We start from the raw sequence: 21,991 nt of genomic DNA, 5'->3' as shown, positions 1-21,991 counted from the left end.
GATATAGGAGTAAACAAATGATGAGAAAAAGCACCAAAACAAAACCGTTCTGTTAGCCAGTTTTAAATCCTCGCTTCGAAAATCGCGACTTCCGGATAGCGTACAGAATAGTATCTACACTGTGAAACTGATTTGTATTTGGTCAGAGATTTAACAAAAATCGCCAATGTAATACACAGATCTTTTACTTCAGAATATAATTTCATTTCGAAGTGTCAATGTAAATCATATAAGCTTAGAATGATTCTTAATCATTTCAAAAATCCTAATATGGATAGACATGCGCTCTGATAAAATATCAAAAACCTTTTACCAGAACCTCTTACTCATCTTAGTTGTCTGTCATTTATGAATTTTGCGTTCATACTTCAAGAGATTGAAAAATTGAATTAAGGAAATATATGATAGATGCCAAAGCTGCTTTGCACGACAGCAGAAACACGATTATTGTTTTGAAAATTTCATATAGTGTGTATACTTTGGTTATGTTCAGGTAAAATTATTTTAGTGGAACCTCATATCACTTCTTCTTCGTTTTTTTTTCTCTTGTGTAATTGGGTTTGCCCATCTTTGTTTGATCATCTAAACAATATGTTTTCTACTTATTTTCATATTTGATATAGAATAGGTACTCTAACTTGCATTACATATTTTGTTACAAAAATTGCATGGACTAAATATCTGTTCGCTGCCGTTAATTCTTTTCCAAGTACTGTATTGCAAACACTTGTTCAAATTTGATTGTTTTTGTTTTAAATTGGGGCAAATCGCTGTTATGATTCGACATACGATTTTGTTTTAATTTTATCTTTAATTATGGTCGTGTCTTCATGCATTTCAATTTACATAAAAGCTTAAGTTAGTTGAATTAAAGGTTATTCTTGTGTTCAATTAGATTTGATTTTTTACAAAATGAATTCTTAATTAAAGGAAACGAATTGAGATTTCATCAAAAAGGCGAAGTGTTTCTTAATTATATTGTCAAATAAAGTCAGCAGTAGTGTACCTATCTTCAAATCTAAAATATCATTAAAACTTTGGGATTTGCATAATGCGTTCAATCGCAAAGTGATATAAGATTTGTTTAACAGAACACAACCTTTTCTTCCAAAAATGTATTCAGCATGAATGAGACTACTAACATAACTTTTGGTTTTAACTGTCAACACATGTTCGTTAGTTCGTTAGTGAAGATTTTCTTGTCGTTAATGTTACTAGACAAGAGCAAACGTTAAAATGCATCGTTTTGTCTTCATGCGTTTCAATATATACAAAAGTTTTTATTCAGTAAATGAAAGGTACGTTTCGTTGTTAAATTAGATTTATTTTTCACCAATGCATTCTTAATTAAAAAGGGAATTCGAGAGTTAATAATAATTAAAAAAAAGTACGCTATTTTAACCATTCAGTAAATAACAAATAGCAAATATTGATGTCCCTAAGTGTTAGGTGGTGTGATTGGCTGAATCATTTTTTGTATTCTTAATTTAGATCAATGAAATGAACGAAAACTTATTTTGATGATCTGATTTTTTCCTAATAAATGATGAGAGATGACCTCTTTTTGAATTCATTCTTATTATTTTGATGGTATTGGTTTGCTATGCCTTGTCTCTCTTTCTCTTTAAACAATCATACTGTTCTTACTTTTAATTTGTCAAAATATTAAACGTGCAATCATATTGTTCCTGGTTGATTTTTACACTAAGAAACTTCTAAGAATGTTGTAACTTGAAGTTGATAACATTACATTACATGTGTTTGTTCGAAAAGATTATAATTATACAATTGGTAAATGTTTCCTCTTGAGAATTAGTTTTCAGGATTTGTTAGATGCAATTATTTTACAGGTAAACTTTTGATAATATTTTAAAATATTTTGGTTATTCATGTTTACCATTTCATGCTTTTTTCAGATTAGTTTCTTTTCTACAAGTTCAGTGCTTAGCAGCAGAGATCGTTATCCATATTTTCTGCGTACCATTCCATCAGACGTCAATCAAGCACAAGCTATGGTAGAAATCGTTCGAATGTTAAACTGGACATATGTTTCGGTAGTTTACGAAGAATCTAGTTACGGAATACAGGTATTTTTATCATTAACAAGGCAATATGTTTTTTGAAGGAATAGTATTCGAATCTTGCTTCAAAAATTTATAAAAGATATCAGAGGAACATTGTTAATAAACTGACAAAGCCATGGTTAAAAAAGAAAAAGACGAACAGACAATCAATAGAACACTAAACCCACAATAGAAAACGAAAAACTAAACCCCATTAAAAACTGGGGATGATCTAAGGTGCCTAAGAAGGTTTTGCAGCAATTTTTGCACTGATCGTGTTGCTCATATCAGTACGGTATAGTTGTACAAATGTAGTTAAAATTATCAACTTTCTTGTAGAGGTGTGATAGTATCTGATGCACGAGAACATCTATAGATAAACTCATCATAGGACATGGGTACCAGGACTACATTTTTTATATACGCCAGACGCGCGTTTCGTCTACAAAAGACTCATCAGTGACGCTCGAATCCAAAAGGTTAAAAGGGCCAAATTAAGAGCAGTACGGACCAAAATTCATAAAAGTTTTGCCAAAAACAGCTAAAATAATCTATGCTTGAGTTAGAAAAGTCTTAGAATATCAAACATTCAAAATTTTGTTAATAGTTAATTTATAAATATAACCATATCAATGATAGTTCATGCCAGCACAAAAGTGCTGACTACTGGGCTGGTGATACCCTCGGGGAAATAAATCTCCACCAGCAGTCGCATCGACCCAGTGGTTGTAAATAAACTCATCATAGATACCAGGACTAGATTTTGTATATACGCCAGACGCGCATTTCGTCTACAAAAGATTCATCAGTGACGCTCGAATCCAAAAAGTTAAAAGGGCCAAATAATGTACGAAGTTGGAGAGCAGTACGGACCAAAATTCCTAAAGTTATTCCGTTTGAATTGTTTTTACATTGTCATTTCGAGGCCTTTTATAGCTGACTATGCGGTTCATTGTTGTAGGCCGTACGTTGACCATAGTTGTTAATTTCTTTGCCATATCAGTCTCTTGTGGAGAGTTGTTTATTGGCAATTATAACACATCTTCTTTTTTTATATATAATAACTTACTCATCAACTCTTTGACACTGAACTTGGAATGACAATACTTTTCAAAAAAAAATTAGAAATTGGATAAATATTTTTTAAGCCTCGATATAAGTATGTTTTAAGATTTTGATTACAATAAGTCAGATGCCACTACTTTGATATTGCTTTATTCGCCAAATATAACATGACCCATACAGATCTATAGCTGCATTAGAACCTAGACGGTTAATCTATCCCAAATTTTATTTAGATCATTTGTCTCGACTATTTCAATTTATCTTCATTGAAAACATCAACAATTTCTGTTGATGGCTATTATATGTTAGATTTATGGTAGTAAGACTGTTATCTGTAAATTGAATTATATTCTTTATCCTTTTATAATTATTAACAGTAATCTAATGCGTTTAAATGGGTATTTGTTATTTCTGTGGTGTTGACGACGCTAAGTAACAGAGTAGTAAACAATAATTTTTCGATTAAAGTTAGTAATTGATTACAAAAATGAAAACAACACGTTAAATAATTTCTTGCGTCCGAAGCGCTTTTCTGGATATACCTTCACCAAGAATGCTCAGTGCCAAATTTTTGAAATCCGAAAATGTGTAAGTACCGAAAATCCTTCAAAAGCTATATGTCAAAAATACAATGTATAAAATGAAATAATAATGATCAAACATTGAAATTGACAACCCTTCTAATATGCAAAGACTCAATTCTTAAAATATTGTTGGATTTACGTGAAACAATCTATGATTTCTGAAAAATCTACTTTAGTGTCTCCTGAAACATAGGAATACAAATATATAGAATACAATTGCTAATGACCGTTAAGCTGGCAATGAGAATAACAAATAATTTTACGAGATAAACAATGATATTTTTACAGAACAAAATTGTATTTACTTACATAAAGTCCGCAGTAGTTTACCCATCTTCAAATCTAAGACATCACAAAAATTGAGGGATTTGCATAATGCAATTATCGATCCCTTAAGAACTACAATAAGATTTTGAACAGCACACAACCTTTTCTTTCACACATTTGTAAACGTATCCAGTATAAAAGGGAATAGTTGTTACTTTTTGTTTCATGTGTCAACACATGTTCGTTTGTGTAGAGTTTGATTTTTCGTGTCGATGATAATACTGGACAACAGCAAACTCTTTCTTAATATATGAGGTCGATTATACTAATCAGAGTTAATCATACTTCATGGGTCTATGGACAGTCATTTACTATATATCTTTGAGGACTAAAACGCTGCGTATCACGGCGATGAGTACTGATTAGTAAAATTAGTTACAGTTTTGGCTGATGGATATAAGTTATTGTCACATTAACCTATTACGTACGTTTAGGTTGTTTACCAAATGTTATTCACATTACTATAAGACGTGTCACGGTACTTATCTATCCCAAATTCATGTATTTGGTTTTGATGTTATATTTGTTATTCTCATATGATTTTGTCTAATGCTTAGTCCGTTTCTGTGTGTGTTAAATTTTAATGTTGTGTCGTTGTTCTCCTCTTATATTTGATGCGTTTCCCTCAGTTTTAGTTTGTTACCCCGATTTTGTTTTTTGTCCATAGATTTATGAGTTTTGAACAGCGGTATACTACTGTTGCCTTTGTTTATTATATAACAGAACTATAAACAACTGACATACAAATGTGAGATTTAACTGGCTAGGTTTAACCTGTCATTTTCTTTCGAAAATGCATGTACCAAGTCATGAGTATTGCCGGAGTTTTTCACTCGAATCGTTGATTGGTAGAGTTTGATTTTCTCAGTTCAAATGGATAAATCTTTTTGATTTTGTCTTAAATTTCGGCATTTTTGTTATACTATTATATTACTATCTTTTCATCTCTTGCATATATGTGTTCCTTAAACGAGGCTATTATTTTCATTAAATTCTACTTTCTGGTAGATGGCCATGGTGTCCTCTTTGTGAATTGTCCTACACTTGGTGAAAGCATGTATTTTGAATGCATCATTCCATAGACGTGAAATATAGAATACAGCATAAACATTTAAATCTGCTTTATTCATTTAATGTTTTTTACATTTACAATTAATCCGAAATTGTTATTTTGTTGGTCAACAGATAGAACGAGATAATTCAGTTAATTCAATTCGTGTAAAACTAATCTAAACTTCCCATTACTATAAAAGCAACAAAAAACAGAATCTGCATATTAAGTATATTTCTGTTCAAATATACGATATTCAATGCTTGCGGGTCCTATTAGAATTTCCTTGAATTCTTAACAAGAAAGCAATCGTAATAGTACCATTTAAATCATGTCTTTGCAATGCAAACGTATTTGACTTCATTAACCGCACTATTTTTAGGTGGGATAACAGTTGCTAATGAAGATTATTTTAAGGATCCGTACAATAACCCAAATTAAAGACTTTATAGGTCACAGGAACTATATTAAAACCACATGAATTATATTCAATCAGTTACAGTTTCCTAAGGTATTAATATAACAAATGTGAATAAAAACCACTCACAATGAAAGAAGATACGAAAAAAGTAGCAAATTAATTTCCATTTACAACAAAAGCATTGTGTTATGGTCAACCAAATCCTAATGTAGACTTAAAAATAACCTTATGTTTGGGAACAGTGTTTATTGATTGTTTCACTTCTACACACGACAAGAAAAATGCACTTTCGAAGAACATTTTTTTATTACCAATTCTTAAAGGCCACTTCAAATTTAGTTACGTAAGACGGCAATTTAGGGTTATTTGCCAGAACATTCATGTTCTCTACATAATCATCAACCAAAACCATCTTCCATTGGATGACCTTTTCATGAAATATGTTTTCAGTCGCAGTTATTTCGTCGAATGATTTATGAATTGAGTACCCTTGAAATAATTTTTAGTTCTATCATTTGTCTTTTATTTCTTTTTTGGTGTTGTCTTCACAATACTATTAACATAGTAAACATATATCTTCTTATACTTTCTCTAGGGATTTAACGAGCTTGAACAATTATTGAAAGAAGCTAATATTTGTATAGCAACAACTAAAAAGTTAACAAAAGACTCTGGTGTGGCAGGTCATGACACGTATGATGATATTGTTGACAAACTAAAATTAAAACCTAATGCTAGAGGTAATTGAGAAATATAGATATATGTTATAATTGTTGTATATGGCGTTCTGGCTATATAAATGAAAAGAGACACTGTTATAGAATACTTTTAGATGACATGTTTTGCCCCATGTTGAATATGTATTGAAGCATCACTAAAACCTTGCGATCGAGAAAAATAATGTCAATGATGTTTCTTAATTCTGTTTTTACCTTGTGCGTGTAATGTTTTTTGTGTAATGAATGTATGCAACATATCTGTAAGCCAAAATACATTCTCTCTATTGAGGAATACAAAGTGTTGAGTTCATTTCCACTGTATGTACAAACAAAAATTAAAGTTTGTAAACTTTTAAACTGCTTGTAAAGATAAGAATTATTAAACAGATATTTTATTATGCTGAATTCGAAAAGGTACGAATATTATAGATCATAAATCTAGACTAAATATTTCGAATTATTTTTGTTTATTTTCTATCTACAACTGTATTAAATATTTTGATATATATCGTGATTGTGGTCTCTCATACATTTTGATTATTCAAAATTAGGTGTAATAATTTTTGGGTCTGACCAAGAAGTAGGTGAATTGATGGAGGCAGTAAAAAGAAGAAATGCAACAGGGATGTTTACTTGGATAGGGAGTGATGGATGGGGAGGGCGTGGTCTTGCTTATCATGGAAAAGAGGAACAGGTAAATTATATAGTTTAGATTGTTTTCAAGAAAAAGACTAACGTTCGATATTTGTCAATTTTATTCAAGACCGCATTTTTAATGGTAAAGTTTTGACTTGAAATCACATCCATTATACGATTTTTATCCCGTCTCCCTATGTTGTGTTTCTGATACCATTGAACTTTTCATATTACCAACCAATTTAACTATTCATGACCACTCTATAAAAGAAGGTCCTTCGTATCTTGACTGGAGAATAAGTTTATTTCTGTTTTAATATCTTATTAGTTGTTGGGCAGCATTGGATATATATTTTTAAATATTACTGAATACTTTTTCTGACGTTAGTAAATGCAAATCAAATAAGCCAAGGACAAATTATTAGACAAAACACAAGCCGTTGGTTTTCTCTACTGAATTGTTTCAAATTTTGTCATCCAGGCTTTTAAAAACTTTCATTGTCTGGTTCTCCCATTATTGAAAACAGTTTCATGTCATATAGTGATCGGCATACTCGTCCCTCGGTCTCTAGTGGATAATCGTCTCATTGACAATGATACCATATCTAACCAAAGGTACTGTCAAATATGAAAGGATTATACGATATCGGATCATTATGAAGGTCGTAGCGAAGACGATCATTAATGTAATGTATTGATACAATCTGGAGACGTTCAAAGTCTGACCTTATACGGTACTAACAGTTTCATGATTCAGCCGACGATAACAAAGGTCACAGTTCTTACTTGATGATGGATGTTTTGAACGACCTCGACTGGCTATGAGGCCCTCGCACGGTCGATCGGTTCTTACTTACAGGCTTTCTTTACTTTTTTCAACTAAACACGTGGTCAACTATTGTCCTAGGCACCAGTCTGATACAAACTATTATTCTATCTGATTATAATCATGATGCGCCAATCGGTGTTCATATTAATTTACTTTCAATTTAGTTGAAAAAAATATCTTCAATAAAATTGAGAATGGAATTGGGAAAGTGTCAGAGACAACAACCCAACCATAGACATGATAGAACAGACAACAGCTTCAACCATATCATGTGCATATGAATTGCTAACATAAATAAACTATAACACTATAAAGTTATTGGTATTGATTCAAAATCATACGATCATCGTTTTTAAATCGATTATCAGTTTTTGTCCTGAACTTTTAACACATGCCTCGTTTTAGTATTGAAACAAAGGAAGCATTACATGCAAATAAAACATGTGAATGTTTAGTACAATGGAAAACAATATAATTAGACAAGATAAATGTGTTGTTATAATCAAGTGGTTTTAGATTTTAAAAAGCATTTTATTCCAACAATTTCAATACAATATTAATTGAAATACTTTAAATTAATTTCCTTTTCAATTTAGCTTCACACTTTTGCAATTATAAAGACATTACTGCAACAATTCATGCTTATTCCATAATCAACTACATGGTTTCTTTCGAAGGTCAGCGATTCCTACATTACTTGATTAGCTATAAGGCAATGCTTTAAATTAATAGGTTGAAGCCTTAAGGTACTACTTTCTAAATTGACTATATAGGAAAAAAACCGAAAATAAAACTTTCTTGAAGTAGAATTAATTACCTACAAGTTGTTGCTTAGAAATGGCTTCTTTTCTTTCGTCGACCAAAAATTGTTTTGTAGTAACGGGGAATCTCTAATTGACGTATTTTAAATACTTAAACCAAGATATTACAAGTAATATCAAGCTTTGCAATTGTGGGGCTCTTTCAAGGAAATCTTACAATTGTTTGAAGAAGAAAAACAACACCTCAAATCACCACATGCATGTGTAAATAAGATATTTAATTTCTTTTGCAACTTTAATTTATAAATGCATGTTTTGTTATAGGCCTTCCTGATGAAATTTATATTTTTTTTATTAATGAATATTTTTATGATATGTGCGTTTTAGACATGCACTTCACAATGAATTAAACATGATTGTACTTTTCACATTTGGTGGAAGCATTCATGTACCATTACAGAAACGGAATTGCATGAACTATAAAAGTTGCAAAACCGGTGTGTTGACAGGTAAATGCTTCTTTATATGCACCATTTACCATCTGAATCCGCATTTAATCAAAATTTTATAATCATAAATATGACACACTCGCTAAATGCATAGATCAGACGACTTATCTTTTATCTTAAGGACAAATGGTACAGTTTTGATCCCATGTTGATTTTAAAACGCAAATTTGCCTTAACGCTATTTTTCAGATGGTCAATTCAAATTTGTAATCAAAAATACATTTATGTGCTACATTTAGAGATAAAAAAGGGGTCTTAATTTTAGGCATTTACACAACAGTTGGGTTTCTTTAACATTTCTATCCTTTGGACAGACATACTTAAAATGGAAAGTATAAAATAAAAATGTCATGGCTCTACCAATACACGTATTTTTCACGAGCACCACATTGATCTGTTTTTGTTAATAAATGTCACGACCAGTTAATTTTCGACAAAACACTCAAAAGTTTATAATTTCCTATCAACTCGTTATGTATTCGTAATAGATCTATTTAAAAAAAAAGCATGCATTAAGAACGTTATATAAAAAAGAAGATGTTGTATGATTGACAACATATACCAAATGAAGCAGAACTAATCAGATATTGGTCATCGAACAGCCTTCAACAAAGAGTAGAGTTTATTATAGATGCATACATTGGTTCAATAATGTTAATAACATTAAAATTACAAGAAACACGTTGATATGACTTTAAGAACCAAAAGAATCGTTCAGCTGAATATTCATCCAGTTAACAATAAAACAATCGGCATGTTAAACCTCAAAATATGTACAAATTTTCATCATAAATCTTCAAGCAAAATGTCTTTTTCAAAAGGGGTTCATAAACTCGTTTTTCAGTTGTTTGATCAAATTAGACCAATGATATATCTTTTCCCACCGTTTTAAAGTTGGGTTAACTAACATTTTACTTGAGAAACGCCATTATTTATTCTGTAACTGTATCGTATGCCCTTATGATCCAAAAACAATGCAATCGTGTCGCCATTTTGTTGAGACACAGCTAGATTGGTCAACAAAACGTGTTAAAATGACATTAAATGCAAGACAGTGTCTTGTTCGGTAAAAATCTCCCTCATTAACCTGTTTGTGTCTATTTGTGTGAGGAGCACGTCTTAGCCACTGGAGATGAGATGACTTGGTTTAAATGAAATGATATGAATCATAGATATTCTATTAGAGAAATGTAAAATAGAAAATTGTTTCCTGGTATTTAATTTCTTTCAAAAACAAAATATCAATGCATAACAAATAAACTCTGAGACGTACGTAGCAATTTAAGAAATGCAAAATTGTGGTGTCTGTAAATATGGTTGAAGATTGCGTTTTGATGGTTCTGTAAGTTTAAATAGCGCAATGCGCCCGATAACCCATTTTTGGAACGATCCGACAAAGAAAATAAATTTGAACAATATCAATGTTACATGGTTATAGGACATGAGCACCTACTTGAGACACTTGTTTTTATTTTATTTGAAATTCATCAAATTCTTACTCTAGGTATTCCCCTAATTAGGGTTTTGTTCATTAGTTGAATATTGAGTCAGATATAAACATGCATACGATATTTCAACTCCTTAGCAAGTCTGTACCCTTTTCAACTTATCTACGTATTTGCACTGTAAATGTAGTTTGTGAAGGTGAGTTAGGAATGAAAAAAAAAAATATTTATGTTTCGTTGTTTTTTTTAATTTTGTTCAGGAATGCATTTTGTTTTAATTTAGACCTGACCACTGTGACTTCTGATTATCAGTCGCAATAGTTTCAGTCGACCCTATGGTATCTTTATTAAAATCAATGAAAAAATTAAATGCAAAGGAGTTTGTCTTGAAAAGACAACAGCTATTATTAGTTTTATACATCCTTGCATTTAAACGTATGAATTTAGCAAATGATTGAAAATTATTTCTGGATGGTTACTGATGGAGAAGTTTTAATAATGCCTTACCACAAAGGATTCCAACGAGTACCACCTAAAGGAAAACCACCGTATTATGCGGAGTGTTATTTAGTTGAAAGGATTTATTATTGCACTTTTATTTACTGGTGGAGAACAGACGAAGAATGTTTTAATATCAACGTGTTTATACGGTTAACGTCTGACTAGATATCTCACTCATGTTAAAATAAAATGATTATTTATTATATCTTTTCGAATTGAAAATTGAAATTAAAAGATTAAAATCAATTAATATAGCCTCTTTTTGTTTTTCACTTCGTGTAGGTTTTTATAAGCTTTTTGAGTATATTGAGTTTAGTTGAGTTTTTTTTTTTATCATTTTTTATTTTGTAAATTTATTTTTTAATTTGTTGTTATTTGTTACTGTTTCTGGTATTTGATTTCATGAAGACTGTCTATTTACTTTCCCCGATTTATAATAAAAATGAGAATGGAAATGGAGAATATGCCAAAGAGACAACAACCCGACCAGAGAAAAAAACAACAGCAGAAGGTCACCAACAGGTCTTCAATGTAGCGAGAAATTCCCGCACCCGGAAGCGTGCTTCAGCTGGCCCCTAAACAAATATATACTAGTTCAGTGATAATGAACGCTATACTAATTTCCAAATTGTACACAAGAAACTAAAATCAAAATAATACAAGACTAACAAAGGCCAGAGGCTCCTGACTTGGGACAGGCGCAAAAATGTGGTGGGGTTAAACATGTGTGTGAGATCTCAACCTTCCCCCTATACCTCTAGCCAATGTAGAAAAGTAAACACATAACAATACGCACATTAAAATTCAGTTCAAGCGAAGTCCGAGTCTGATGTAACCAAAGAAAATAAACAAAATGACAATAATACATAAATAACAACAGACTACTAGCAGTTAACTGACATGCCAGCTCCAGACTTCAATTAAACTGACTGAAAGATTATGATTTCATCATATGAACATCAGGCACAAATGTATGTGATATTTGAATTCTCCTGTATTTATATATTCACTTATTGGTACACAAATGGAATTTTATTCATCTCTTTTCAACATATTGAAGTTAAGAACTGTTATGTAGATGAAGATGAAAATACATTCATGGTTTTTATAAAATAATTCTAGATATTTCATATATGTTTAACTCTTAAAAAACCTGTTTTACGTCTCAGCTCTCAGTCAGTTTGTTTTTTCAAACTTATAATGTGTTTGTCCGTTTGCTTGTTATTTTTCCATGGTATATTATTGATATAAAAACGTTATCTGTATTCTTCTCCCATAGTGTAGTGACGTTTATCTTCCATCTCCGATGCATATATCAAAACATACCTATCAGTCTATAAATCATTTGCAGTCTTTGTAAATGATTTGACTTCTCATTATATTTGTTGATAGAGTAAAGAGAACTAAATAAATAAATAAGTTCTTCTATATATCATACAAGCAATACAAACTACTATAACCAGTTATACTGTATGCCAAGGACATATCACTGTTTTATTGATACTTGTGTCCTTTTTATTAACCGACTTTGTCGTGTCTATTGAACAATTCAAAGTTCCTTGTTAATTTTTCTGTACAATGAAATTAACAAGGCTAGGACGTTTCCTATATATACAATGAATGAATAATAAACGAATTTTTCTTTAAATAGATGACAACTATTGGAATTATCAGAACTTAATACGTTTTCATGGCAAAATTTCAAATTTGGTTTTACCCCCCGGAAGATATTTTAGCAGGAAATACCTACTCGTTTTTGTTTTATTATTTCTCATCTGTCAATTATAACTTTTGCTGATTTTCGTATAGTTTTCTTAAATCGCTATCTTTTTATATTTCCTGTATCTATATATTTATGTTTTTGTTACTAAATATTTACATTTTATTGATCATTTTGATATGTTTTGTTCTCTCACTATTCATGGTTTTTCTCAAATAAATTTTAGATATTTCATATATGTTAAGAAAGAAACCTGGTCTTGGTCTAAAATCTTAGTTAATTTATTTTCAAATGTATTATGTGTCTGTCTGCATGTTTGCTTTCTGTTGTTATCTGCCCTTCGGTCGGGTTGTTGTCTCTTTGACACATTTTCCATTTCCATTCTCAATGCTATTTTTTTTTACCATGGTATATAATTCTGATATTAAAATTTCATCTTTATTCTTCTCTCATTGTGTAGCGCAATTTATCTTTCATCTCCGACAAATAGATCGAAACATACCAATCAGTCTATAAGTCATTTTCAGTATTTGCAAATAATGTATCTTGTCATTATATTTGTTGATTGGGTAAACAAAACTAACTAAATAAATAAGTAAGCGGTTCTTGTATATATTTCATACAAGCAATACAAATTTAAACTGCTATCTCCATAAACCAGTTAAACTGTTTGCAAAGGACATAACACTGTTTTATTGATACGTGTTGTTTCCTTTTTATTAACGGACTTTGTCGTGTCTATTGACGATTCGAGGTTCCTCGTTAATGTTTCTTTACAATGTAATTAATAAGTACAGGACATTTCCGATGTACGACGAATGAATAATAATAAAATTCTTCTTTAGGGAGCTACCATTTGATTTTTTAGGGGGGGGGGGGGGGGGGGTGGGGGGGGGAGGGGGGCTAGGATGAAAAATTTTGTCCTGCATTTTTTTTTTAGTTGTAATCTCTGTCCTGCCTTTTTATTTTTCACTCTGTTCGGTCCTGCCTTTTTTTTTTTTAGTTTATCCTGACTTTTTTACCTAAATTGTCATCCTGACTTTTTTTTTTGCAAGTGTCTCATCCTGCCTTTTTTTTTGCTCAAAATTCCTGTCCTGCCTATTTTTTTCAAATTTCATCCTAGCCCCCCCCCCCCCCCCATAAAAATCAAATGGTAGCTCCCTAATAACTGGATAATAATCATTGGAATTATCAAAATTCATGATACGTTTTCATGGTAAACATTCACAATTCATTTTAGCCTCGAAAGATGTTTTAGCTTTGAGATCGTTGGAGAATGCATCCAAAACTACAAGTTTTACAATTTTGAAAAGTGTAAAAATGAATAACAATATAAGTCAACCACATCTGATAAAATAAAACCCGTGAATTAGAACTTGAAATGTTATATCTGTTTTGTTTATAGCATAGTGCTAACGTTTTTGAAGTGAGAAAAGGTTTTCTTCAAAGGGCTACTTCATAGAGTATCAGACGAGTATAAGATTCTTTGTATTGGGTTGATTTATATTTTCAACAACAATATTTTCTTTTTAGCTTACATGTATAGACCTTTGATAGTATAACGAATTATAGGAAAGTCTAATACATCTGCCAGCAACAAGAAAGCACTTTTTTAATAAAAGAAATGTCTTTTTCCCATTTATCATTTTATATATTTGTTTTTAATAGGTTGAAGGTGCTATTACAACTCAACCATTAGCATACGAAGTAAAAGGATTTAAAGAGTATTTCTTAAAATTAAAACCAGGCAGCAATCATCGGAATCCTTGGTTTATAGAATACTGGGAGCAACAATTCAAATGCAAATATCGAGGTAGTCCCTGGACACCTTATAACGAGAACTTTATAAAGGACTGCACTGGAAACGAATCGTTTGATCTAGACACATTTGATATGGAGGCCCAATTACAGTTTGTCAGCGATGCTGTTCTGGCGTTTGCACATGCAATCAAGGTATACGTTATCACATTCTGTAAACCAAATTATTTTCGCGAATACTTTATTTCGCAATCAACCCTTTCTAGTAAACTTCGCTACTATTTAATTTCTTAATTTTCTTATGTATACACTGGACATTTCGGTGGAACAATACATATATATATGTATCAACTTATGCATATAATATTCAATATCGAGCAAAAATTGATAAACAGTGTGGCTGTGGCCATTGATTGACACATTAAATTATTCCATTGACTGGGACAATTTACGTGAACGTTTGTCTGTAACGACCACTGTTCACGACGTACCTACGATAGACATTTAAACTGTGGGGTCACCAAGGTTTCTTAACGCCTTTTATTATAAAATAATTCGAAAAATTTATCAGAAATAACCTTTATGTTTTGATTTATATAATTGATATCAATCAAAACATCGTGTTATTTCTGATTAATTTTTTCGAATTACTTTATTAAGGTGTTGAGAACCTTTGGTGACCCCATAGTTTAAGTGTCTTTAAAAAGTACAAAGTGAGCAATCAATGGTCGTTACTTACAAACGTTCACCTAAATTGTCCCAGTCAATGGATGAATTTAATATGTCAATCAATGGCCACAGCCACACTGTTTTGAATTTCATTCTAAATCAAAGATTATAATAAGTTAATATTTTGATACTTTTAGAATATGCACCGAACACTCTGTCCAAATACCAAAGGATTGTGCGATGCTATGAATCCGATAGATGGTGAAACATTGAAAAAGTTTCTTTTAGAAGTGCAATTCAAAGGTACGGTAAAATTGTAGAATATGATCACTTTAAACTTCGTAACTTAGAAAGGAAAATGTTATACTCCAAATTAACTCTGACACGTTGAAGTCTTAAACAGATACAAGTATAAACATACGCTTATGAATGAAAGGAAATATGCAGCTTACTTCAATTAACAGCTTAGCTCAGGGGTCCTGATCCCGAAATCCTGGACTTAAAAACATGAAATCCCGCCGTCCCGAATTTAAAGTAATTTAAATCCCGACATCCCGAAATTCGAAAAAAAAAATATTCCCGGATTCGGAAAGGATTAATGGATTAATCCCGAAAGGATCAATCTCGAAATCCCGAGCTTAAAAATAACCGATCCCGAAGTCCCGGAAAATGTCCTGTCCCCACCCACCCTCCATCATAGACGTGTTTTCGATTTAATGATGTTATAATTTACCGTAAAAGAACAAAAGTATTGATGTAGCGTTATACCTATTTCCTTAAAATGTATTATAACCCAAAACAAAACTAGTGTACTCATTATGCAATATTTACTGAGTCCCGTTGGTTACAAAAAGGTATTATAAACTTAGCATTATATGAAGGATACAGCTATCATAAAATGTAAAGGTATGCTTAATAAAAACAAACATCGGCTAATAATTATCTGGAGTTCCCTTTGATACATTAGAATTGTAATAAAATATAAGAATCGGTTGACCTTGTTGGCGGTCAAAGCAAATGTAAGTAACGATTATCAGGTAAAACACATAACTATATTCATTTCAATTGGTTCAAAAGCCTTGAGTAAAATTAATAGATAATACATGTATGCCTATGCATATTGTACATCAATTCTTCTGTTGTAACTTTGAATCATGAAGCTACTCCTGAAACGTTCATTGTTGGGCTCGAGACGACATTTATATAAACAGCATATCTTCTTTTGATATCAGTATTCATTATGTCTTGATAGAACTTCATATCTCTTGTTCAAACATTTTTCCTCCAGAAATTTTATTTATGATAGACAATGTCAGAACTGAAATGCTGCGTGGTGAAACATCAAAAGTGATCTTGGTATTAATATTAGGTCATTCGAGATTCAATGAATTGTATAACATGACATAGAAGAAACTAAAATAGAACTACACTAATATAAACCCTTTTAATTCATCTTTACCTTAAGCTTGTCAGTCAGTTTCTTTATACTAGATCGACAACATTTGTAAACATAGAGATCAAATCATCTTTTCATATACTGGTGAATAAACTCATCATAGATACCAGGATTAAAATGGTATACGCCAGACATGTTTTTCGTCTGCAAAAGACTCAATTTTGAAAGGTTTTGTAAAATAAAGCTATGGTAATACATTTCTGAGGTAGAAAGTCCTAGGTGTTTCTAAAACCTGAAGTTTATATAAATAGTTGATTTATAAGTATGACCATATCAGTGGCAATTCATGTCAATATAGAAGTACTGATCACTAGGCTGGTCATACTCTCAGGGGAAATTTTTACCAGCAGTGGTGAAGCAATGTATTTTTTTATATACAATTTTAATGTTTTACGTTGGATTCTACTGCCTTATTTTTAATATATATATCTTTATTTCTACTGCCTTATATTTTTAAGTCGGCCTCATATCTTGACTTACATCTAGAAATTGATAATGAGGGTCGGTTGAAAACAAAACTTTACGACAAAAGAGATGATTTCAGCTTTCAAATTGTGAAATTTCCATTTCTAAGTAGCAACATTCCAGCAGTACCCGCATACGGGGTATATATCTCCCAATTGATACGATATTCCCGTGCTTGAATTTTCTTGATAGAGGGTTGCTGCTCACAAGGAAGTTATTAAACCAACAGTTCCAAATTGGGAAGTTGAAATCATCCCTTCGTAAATTTTACTGACGCAATAACGAGTTGGTTGACCGTAATGGAATAACCGTTTCACAAATGATATCGGATATGTTCCTTACGTCGTAACTACAATCCCTTTCCCTTTCATGAATATGACCTACCGAATTAGACAATTTACCGGATTTGTTATCACATAAGCAACACGACGGGTGCCACATGTGGAGTAGGATCTGCTTACCCTTCCGGAGCACATGAGATCACCCCTAGTTTTTGGTGGGGTTCGTGTTGCTTATTCTTTAGTTGTTTATGTTGTGGCATGTGTTCTATTGTTTGTCTGTTTGTCTTTTTCATTTTTAGCCACGGTATTGTCAGTTTTTTTTTCGATTTATGAGTTTGACTATCCCTTTGGTATCTTTCGTCCCTCTTTTTAAGCTCTAGGACTCATCGTGATTTCGGTTAATTATTGTCACGAGTCAACAAATTTTGTAATCATAACTAACCTTTAAAGGGATTACGCAACAGAAGTGCTTGGATTAAACTAAACATAAGAAAATGCCTAAACAGTATTCATTAATGAAATCAACATTGTTCGCAATGAAATCATAAACATTTTACATACCACTAATTTGACAAATTTTATATATCCAAAATATATTGATATAATTGAATTAGAGATCAGGCCTCACGGTCATAAAACTTTGGAGCATGATTTTTGTACTCAGACTCGAAAATCAACCAATCAAATTGCTGGATTTCATGTTTCGAGCATGATTTTTGTGCTCCGAGCACTGAGCAAAGTTTTATGCCTTCAAGGCCAGAGTTAGACAATTTAAGACCAATGTATGAGAGTAATCTTGCAAAATTTTTTATTAAAATAGCAATACATGTTTTGCTAATTTTGGAATTTTGGGTCTTCAATGCTCTTCAACTTTATGCTTGTTTTGCTTTTAAACTTTTTTTTTATCTGAGCATCACTGATGATTCTTATGTAGACGATACGCGCGTCTGGCGCAACAAATAATAAGCATTGTACCTTTGCTAACTATTTGCAAAACTAATCAAACTATAAAAATATAAAAGCTATATGCAATTGCTAAAAACAGAAGAAAAAAAAACCCGATAAATAGTATGATGTAAAAGTGATATGTTATCAAGTAGGTTATTCCCTTATTACAACCAACAAGACGATGTTTACAGTACTGGTTGTCTTTTTTTTGTGAAAAATATTGATTTCTATTGAAAATTTAATCCTTGATGTATATAAAATCAGGATCAGGAATTCAATAAGCACAATCAAACAAAGTTTCTAATGTCATAATCCAGATGTTATCTAAGTCGTGTATGTTTCATATATCAAGCAAAAAGATGTTATGATTAAAATATTGATCAAACTAAAAAATAGATAAAAAAATGAAGAAAGTAGTGTTTCCTTATCTCTTAAAAGACATGTGATCATTATAGAAATGTAACTGATATGTGTTCGTTTGATAGCTTGGTAATATCGTCTTCGGAAAGCCAATTAGTGGTTTATTAGCATCACAAATCGCTTAGGGTAATAAAACACCATAAGTCGAGGAATTACAAACTACAACATAATATCAGTAAAAAAAGACGTTTAGGCTAACAGCGGTCAATACGCACTACACATAGCACTTACTATTGAGCTGTGCGAAAATCGTACTAAAATTTTGGGCGAATTAATGAATGAATGAATGAATGAATGAATGAATGAATGAATGAATGAATGAATGAATTTTATTCTCATCAACTAATGACATAGTTATAGACACAATAAGTATATACAACAATATAATATACAGTGCATGTATGAGGAAAATGATATACATTAACCAGGAGGAGAGACTTTCACATTAACAGCTTTAATATATCGACATAAATTTTCTAAAACAGTAATATTATTTGAGGAAAACAGATTACATAATTTCAAGATAGTTGATGTGTAATCAAAATAAGATAATGGACGCCGATAGTTTATGATGACAAATCCTCTTTTTTTTTTAGCGTTCAAAATCACAAAAAATATAAACAAACTAGAGACAAATAATGAGAAATATAACAACTTTAGAAAATTGTGGTTATTTTCTTAAATTTTAATGTTCGCATTGTAGTTTGGTATGTTTTTCATTTATATTCAATTTTTATGATTCTGGCGAGGGGTTGAATTTTGCCTAACCAAAAGGTTTTTCTAATTAAAATCATGTACAAATAAAAATATCTATATTTTTAAAATATTAAAAATTAGAAAAAAAAATAGACATATTTCCTGGAAAGAAACATATACAATTAAAATTGATCTAGTTTTTGTGAATTTTATTTCTTACAAAATCGTTTTACAATGTATTTCCATTAATAAATTATATCACAGTAAGTCATCATTATAAAAGAGGGACGAAAGATACCAAAGGGACAGTCAAATTCATAAATCTAAAACAAACTGACAACGCCATGGCTAAAAATGAAAAAGACAAACAAACAACAGCACACATGACACAACATAGAAAACTAAAGAATAAACAACACGAACCCCACCAAAAACCTAGGGGTGATCTCATGTGCTCCGGAAGGGTAAGCAGATCCTGCCTGCACAACATGTGGCACCCGTCGTGTTGCTTAGGTCACATTCATGAAAGGGAAGGGGATTGTAGTTACGACGTAAGGAACATATCCGATATCATTTGTGAAACGGTTATTCCATATCGTGCATAAATGTTTTGATCAGGTTTAAACTGACGCATAAAATATACAGGCGACTGCTGCAGCTTTAATTTTAAAGGATGTAGCCCACATACTTCATAGGAACATGCCCTGAATATACCTATCAAAGTCATGGTATTATCATTGATTATCATATAAATCCATCTTCCCATAAAATCCAATTTTGGACAATATATAGTCTGTACTTAAATGTACTACTCAGACTCAAGTCTCCTCATGATTAAACTTAGAGAGAGAAAACAAAACAGTTTCCATCTCCTGGGAAGTATGAGGTATATATCTGTAATGTGACATAATCAGTGAAAAGATTTGTTGAGAGTTTGTCAAAGGATGTACAGAAGATTATGAATTATTTTTTTTTGTTTTAAACTTTGGTTAAGTTTTGAATTAGTCTGTAGGCTACATGAATAACTGTGATCACATTCAACAGTATAACCAACGTTATTATCAATGTTCCTTGATATGGGGAATTATGTGGCAAATGAATATAAGTAGCCATGGTCAACCAGTGCACCGGAGTTTACCCTGTATGCCGCATGGCCATTATAAATTAAATCCCGAAAAGTATTACTAGCAGAGGTTTTTTCTGTGTTCCCATGGCTGGACGGAACTTTTACGCTAAATATGTTATCATTAATTATGATTGTGGGACTTTTAAATGATGTACTTGTGATTATTTAGGAAATTTGTTTTGACCTCACTGATAATGGAATGATGAGCAGACGAAACATGGCATCGGATGTTGTTGTCCAAACTTCGGTTATTTCCGTGGTGCAATAAAATTTAAATATAATATAAAAGTTACCAAAATTTCTTAATTCTTGTTTTTATAAACAAATAAATATTCATGTCGTATTTAACATCGAAATTATTCACGGCCGATCTGTTCCGTTTTTTAAGTTCGCGTTGAAACGTTAAATTCGGCAGCCATTAAAAGAAATTAATCGTACGAGATTTAACGAGAGTGACGAAACTTTTAAGATGGGTCGTGTAGAGAGAGTTATCGTTCTTTATTGTGAAATACTTGTGTAATGAGTAGAAAAGTCAAATGTTTTAATACTGTTACAAGATGAAAGAGAGTTAGAGTGTATGTACTCTAAAAGATCTTTGGAATTTTTAAGTATCCACATCTGATTCACGCCACCTCTAGAATAGGCAGTTTCACAATAACTTTGAAGCCCGTCTTTGATTGCTGATAAAAGCCCTCAATTCAACCTTATAATTTAATACTAGTATAATGTTTTTAAAATAAAATGAATGTAAAACAATCGTAAGAGAACCAAAACACTGTTAACCAATGTTTTGTACTACCATTTTAAACGAAGAGCAATTGAAATAAACATATCTACACAATATGAAACATGTGAACTTCGGAATAACAACGTTCAAATCGATTATAGCTATAGATAAACATATACTTTGACCCATAATGGTTTACTATGAATTAAAATGTGCTTTGTTATTAAATGCAATATCAGTATTTAGTTCAAATATATAATCTTAAATTAATCCTAATTCTAATGACGTCATTTTTTCGTCATTTTTCATTTTTTGATGCTCTGTTTTACTAATTCTAATGACGTCATTTTTTCGTCATTTTTCAGTTTCAAATAGGACGTCACTTGGCGTAGAGGTTTATACGTATTCGGATGTGTCTACTTTTGTGTTTCAAATGTCTGGTTATGTAAATGTATTTCAGTTGTTTCCTGTAGTTAGTTAATACTTCAGCTTTATCATGTACATCTTTTGAATATTCATTTTATTAAATTTACTGTTTGCAAAAGTATAAATTACTCTAAATTATAGGGATTTTCTGGTAACTTAACGGAAAACCCTTGCCGTTTTTGGCACAACCTTTTTGATCTTTTGGTCCTCGATGCTGTTCAACTTTGTACTCGTTTCGGCTTTCAAACTTTTGTATCTGTGCGTCACACATATGTCTTGTGTGGACAAAATACACTTCTGGCGTATTGAAATTTTGAACTTGTTGCCTTTTGTTGGCTGTTGTTCGTGTGATTCTTTGTCTATTGTGTTCTCCAATTTATTTATATTG

General features: G+C 31.5%; 1 protein-coding gene across 2 annotated transcripts in view; it reads left to right on the top strand.

Annotated features, from left to right (window-relative positions):
- Positions 1 to 21,991, top strand: part of LOC139501032 (metabotropic glutamate receptor 2-like) — a 72,269-nt gene that overhangs the window by 36,083 nt on the left and 14,195 nt on the right. Inside the window, exons 3-7 of one of the 2 annotated variants that reach the window (XM_071289983.1) lie at positions 1,917 to 2,087; positions 6,107 to 6,251; positions 6,782 to 6,924; positions 14,300 to 14,584; positions 15,256 to 15,361. In XM_071289983.1, coding sequence (XP_071146084.1) covers positions 1,917 to 2,087; positions 6,107 to 6,251; positions 6,782 to 6,924; positions 14,300 to 14,584; positions 15,256 to 15,361 — 850 coding nt within the window. The remainder of the gene's footprint in view (positions 1 to 1,916; positions 2,088 to 6,106; positions 6,252 to 6,781; positions 6,925 to 14,299; positions 14,585 to 15,255; positions 15,362 to 21,991) is intronic. The other variant, XM_071289982.1, reaches the window with a different exon arrangement.

This window comes from Mytilus edulis, chromosome 13 (assembly GCF_963676685.1).
Source record: "Mytilus edulis chromosome 13, xbMytEdul2.2, whole genome shotgun sequence".
Lineage (NCBI taxonomy): Eukaryota > Metazoa > Mollusca > Bivalvia > Mytilida > Mytilidae > Mytilus > Mytilus edulis.
This window is presented reverse-complemented; position numbering and strand designations above follow the sequence as displayed.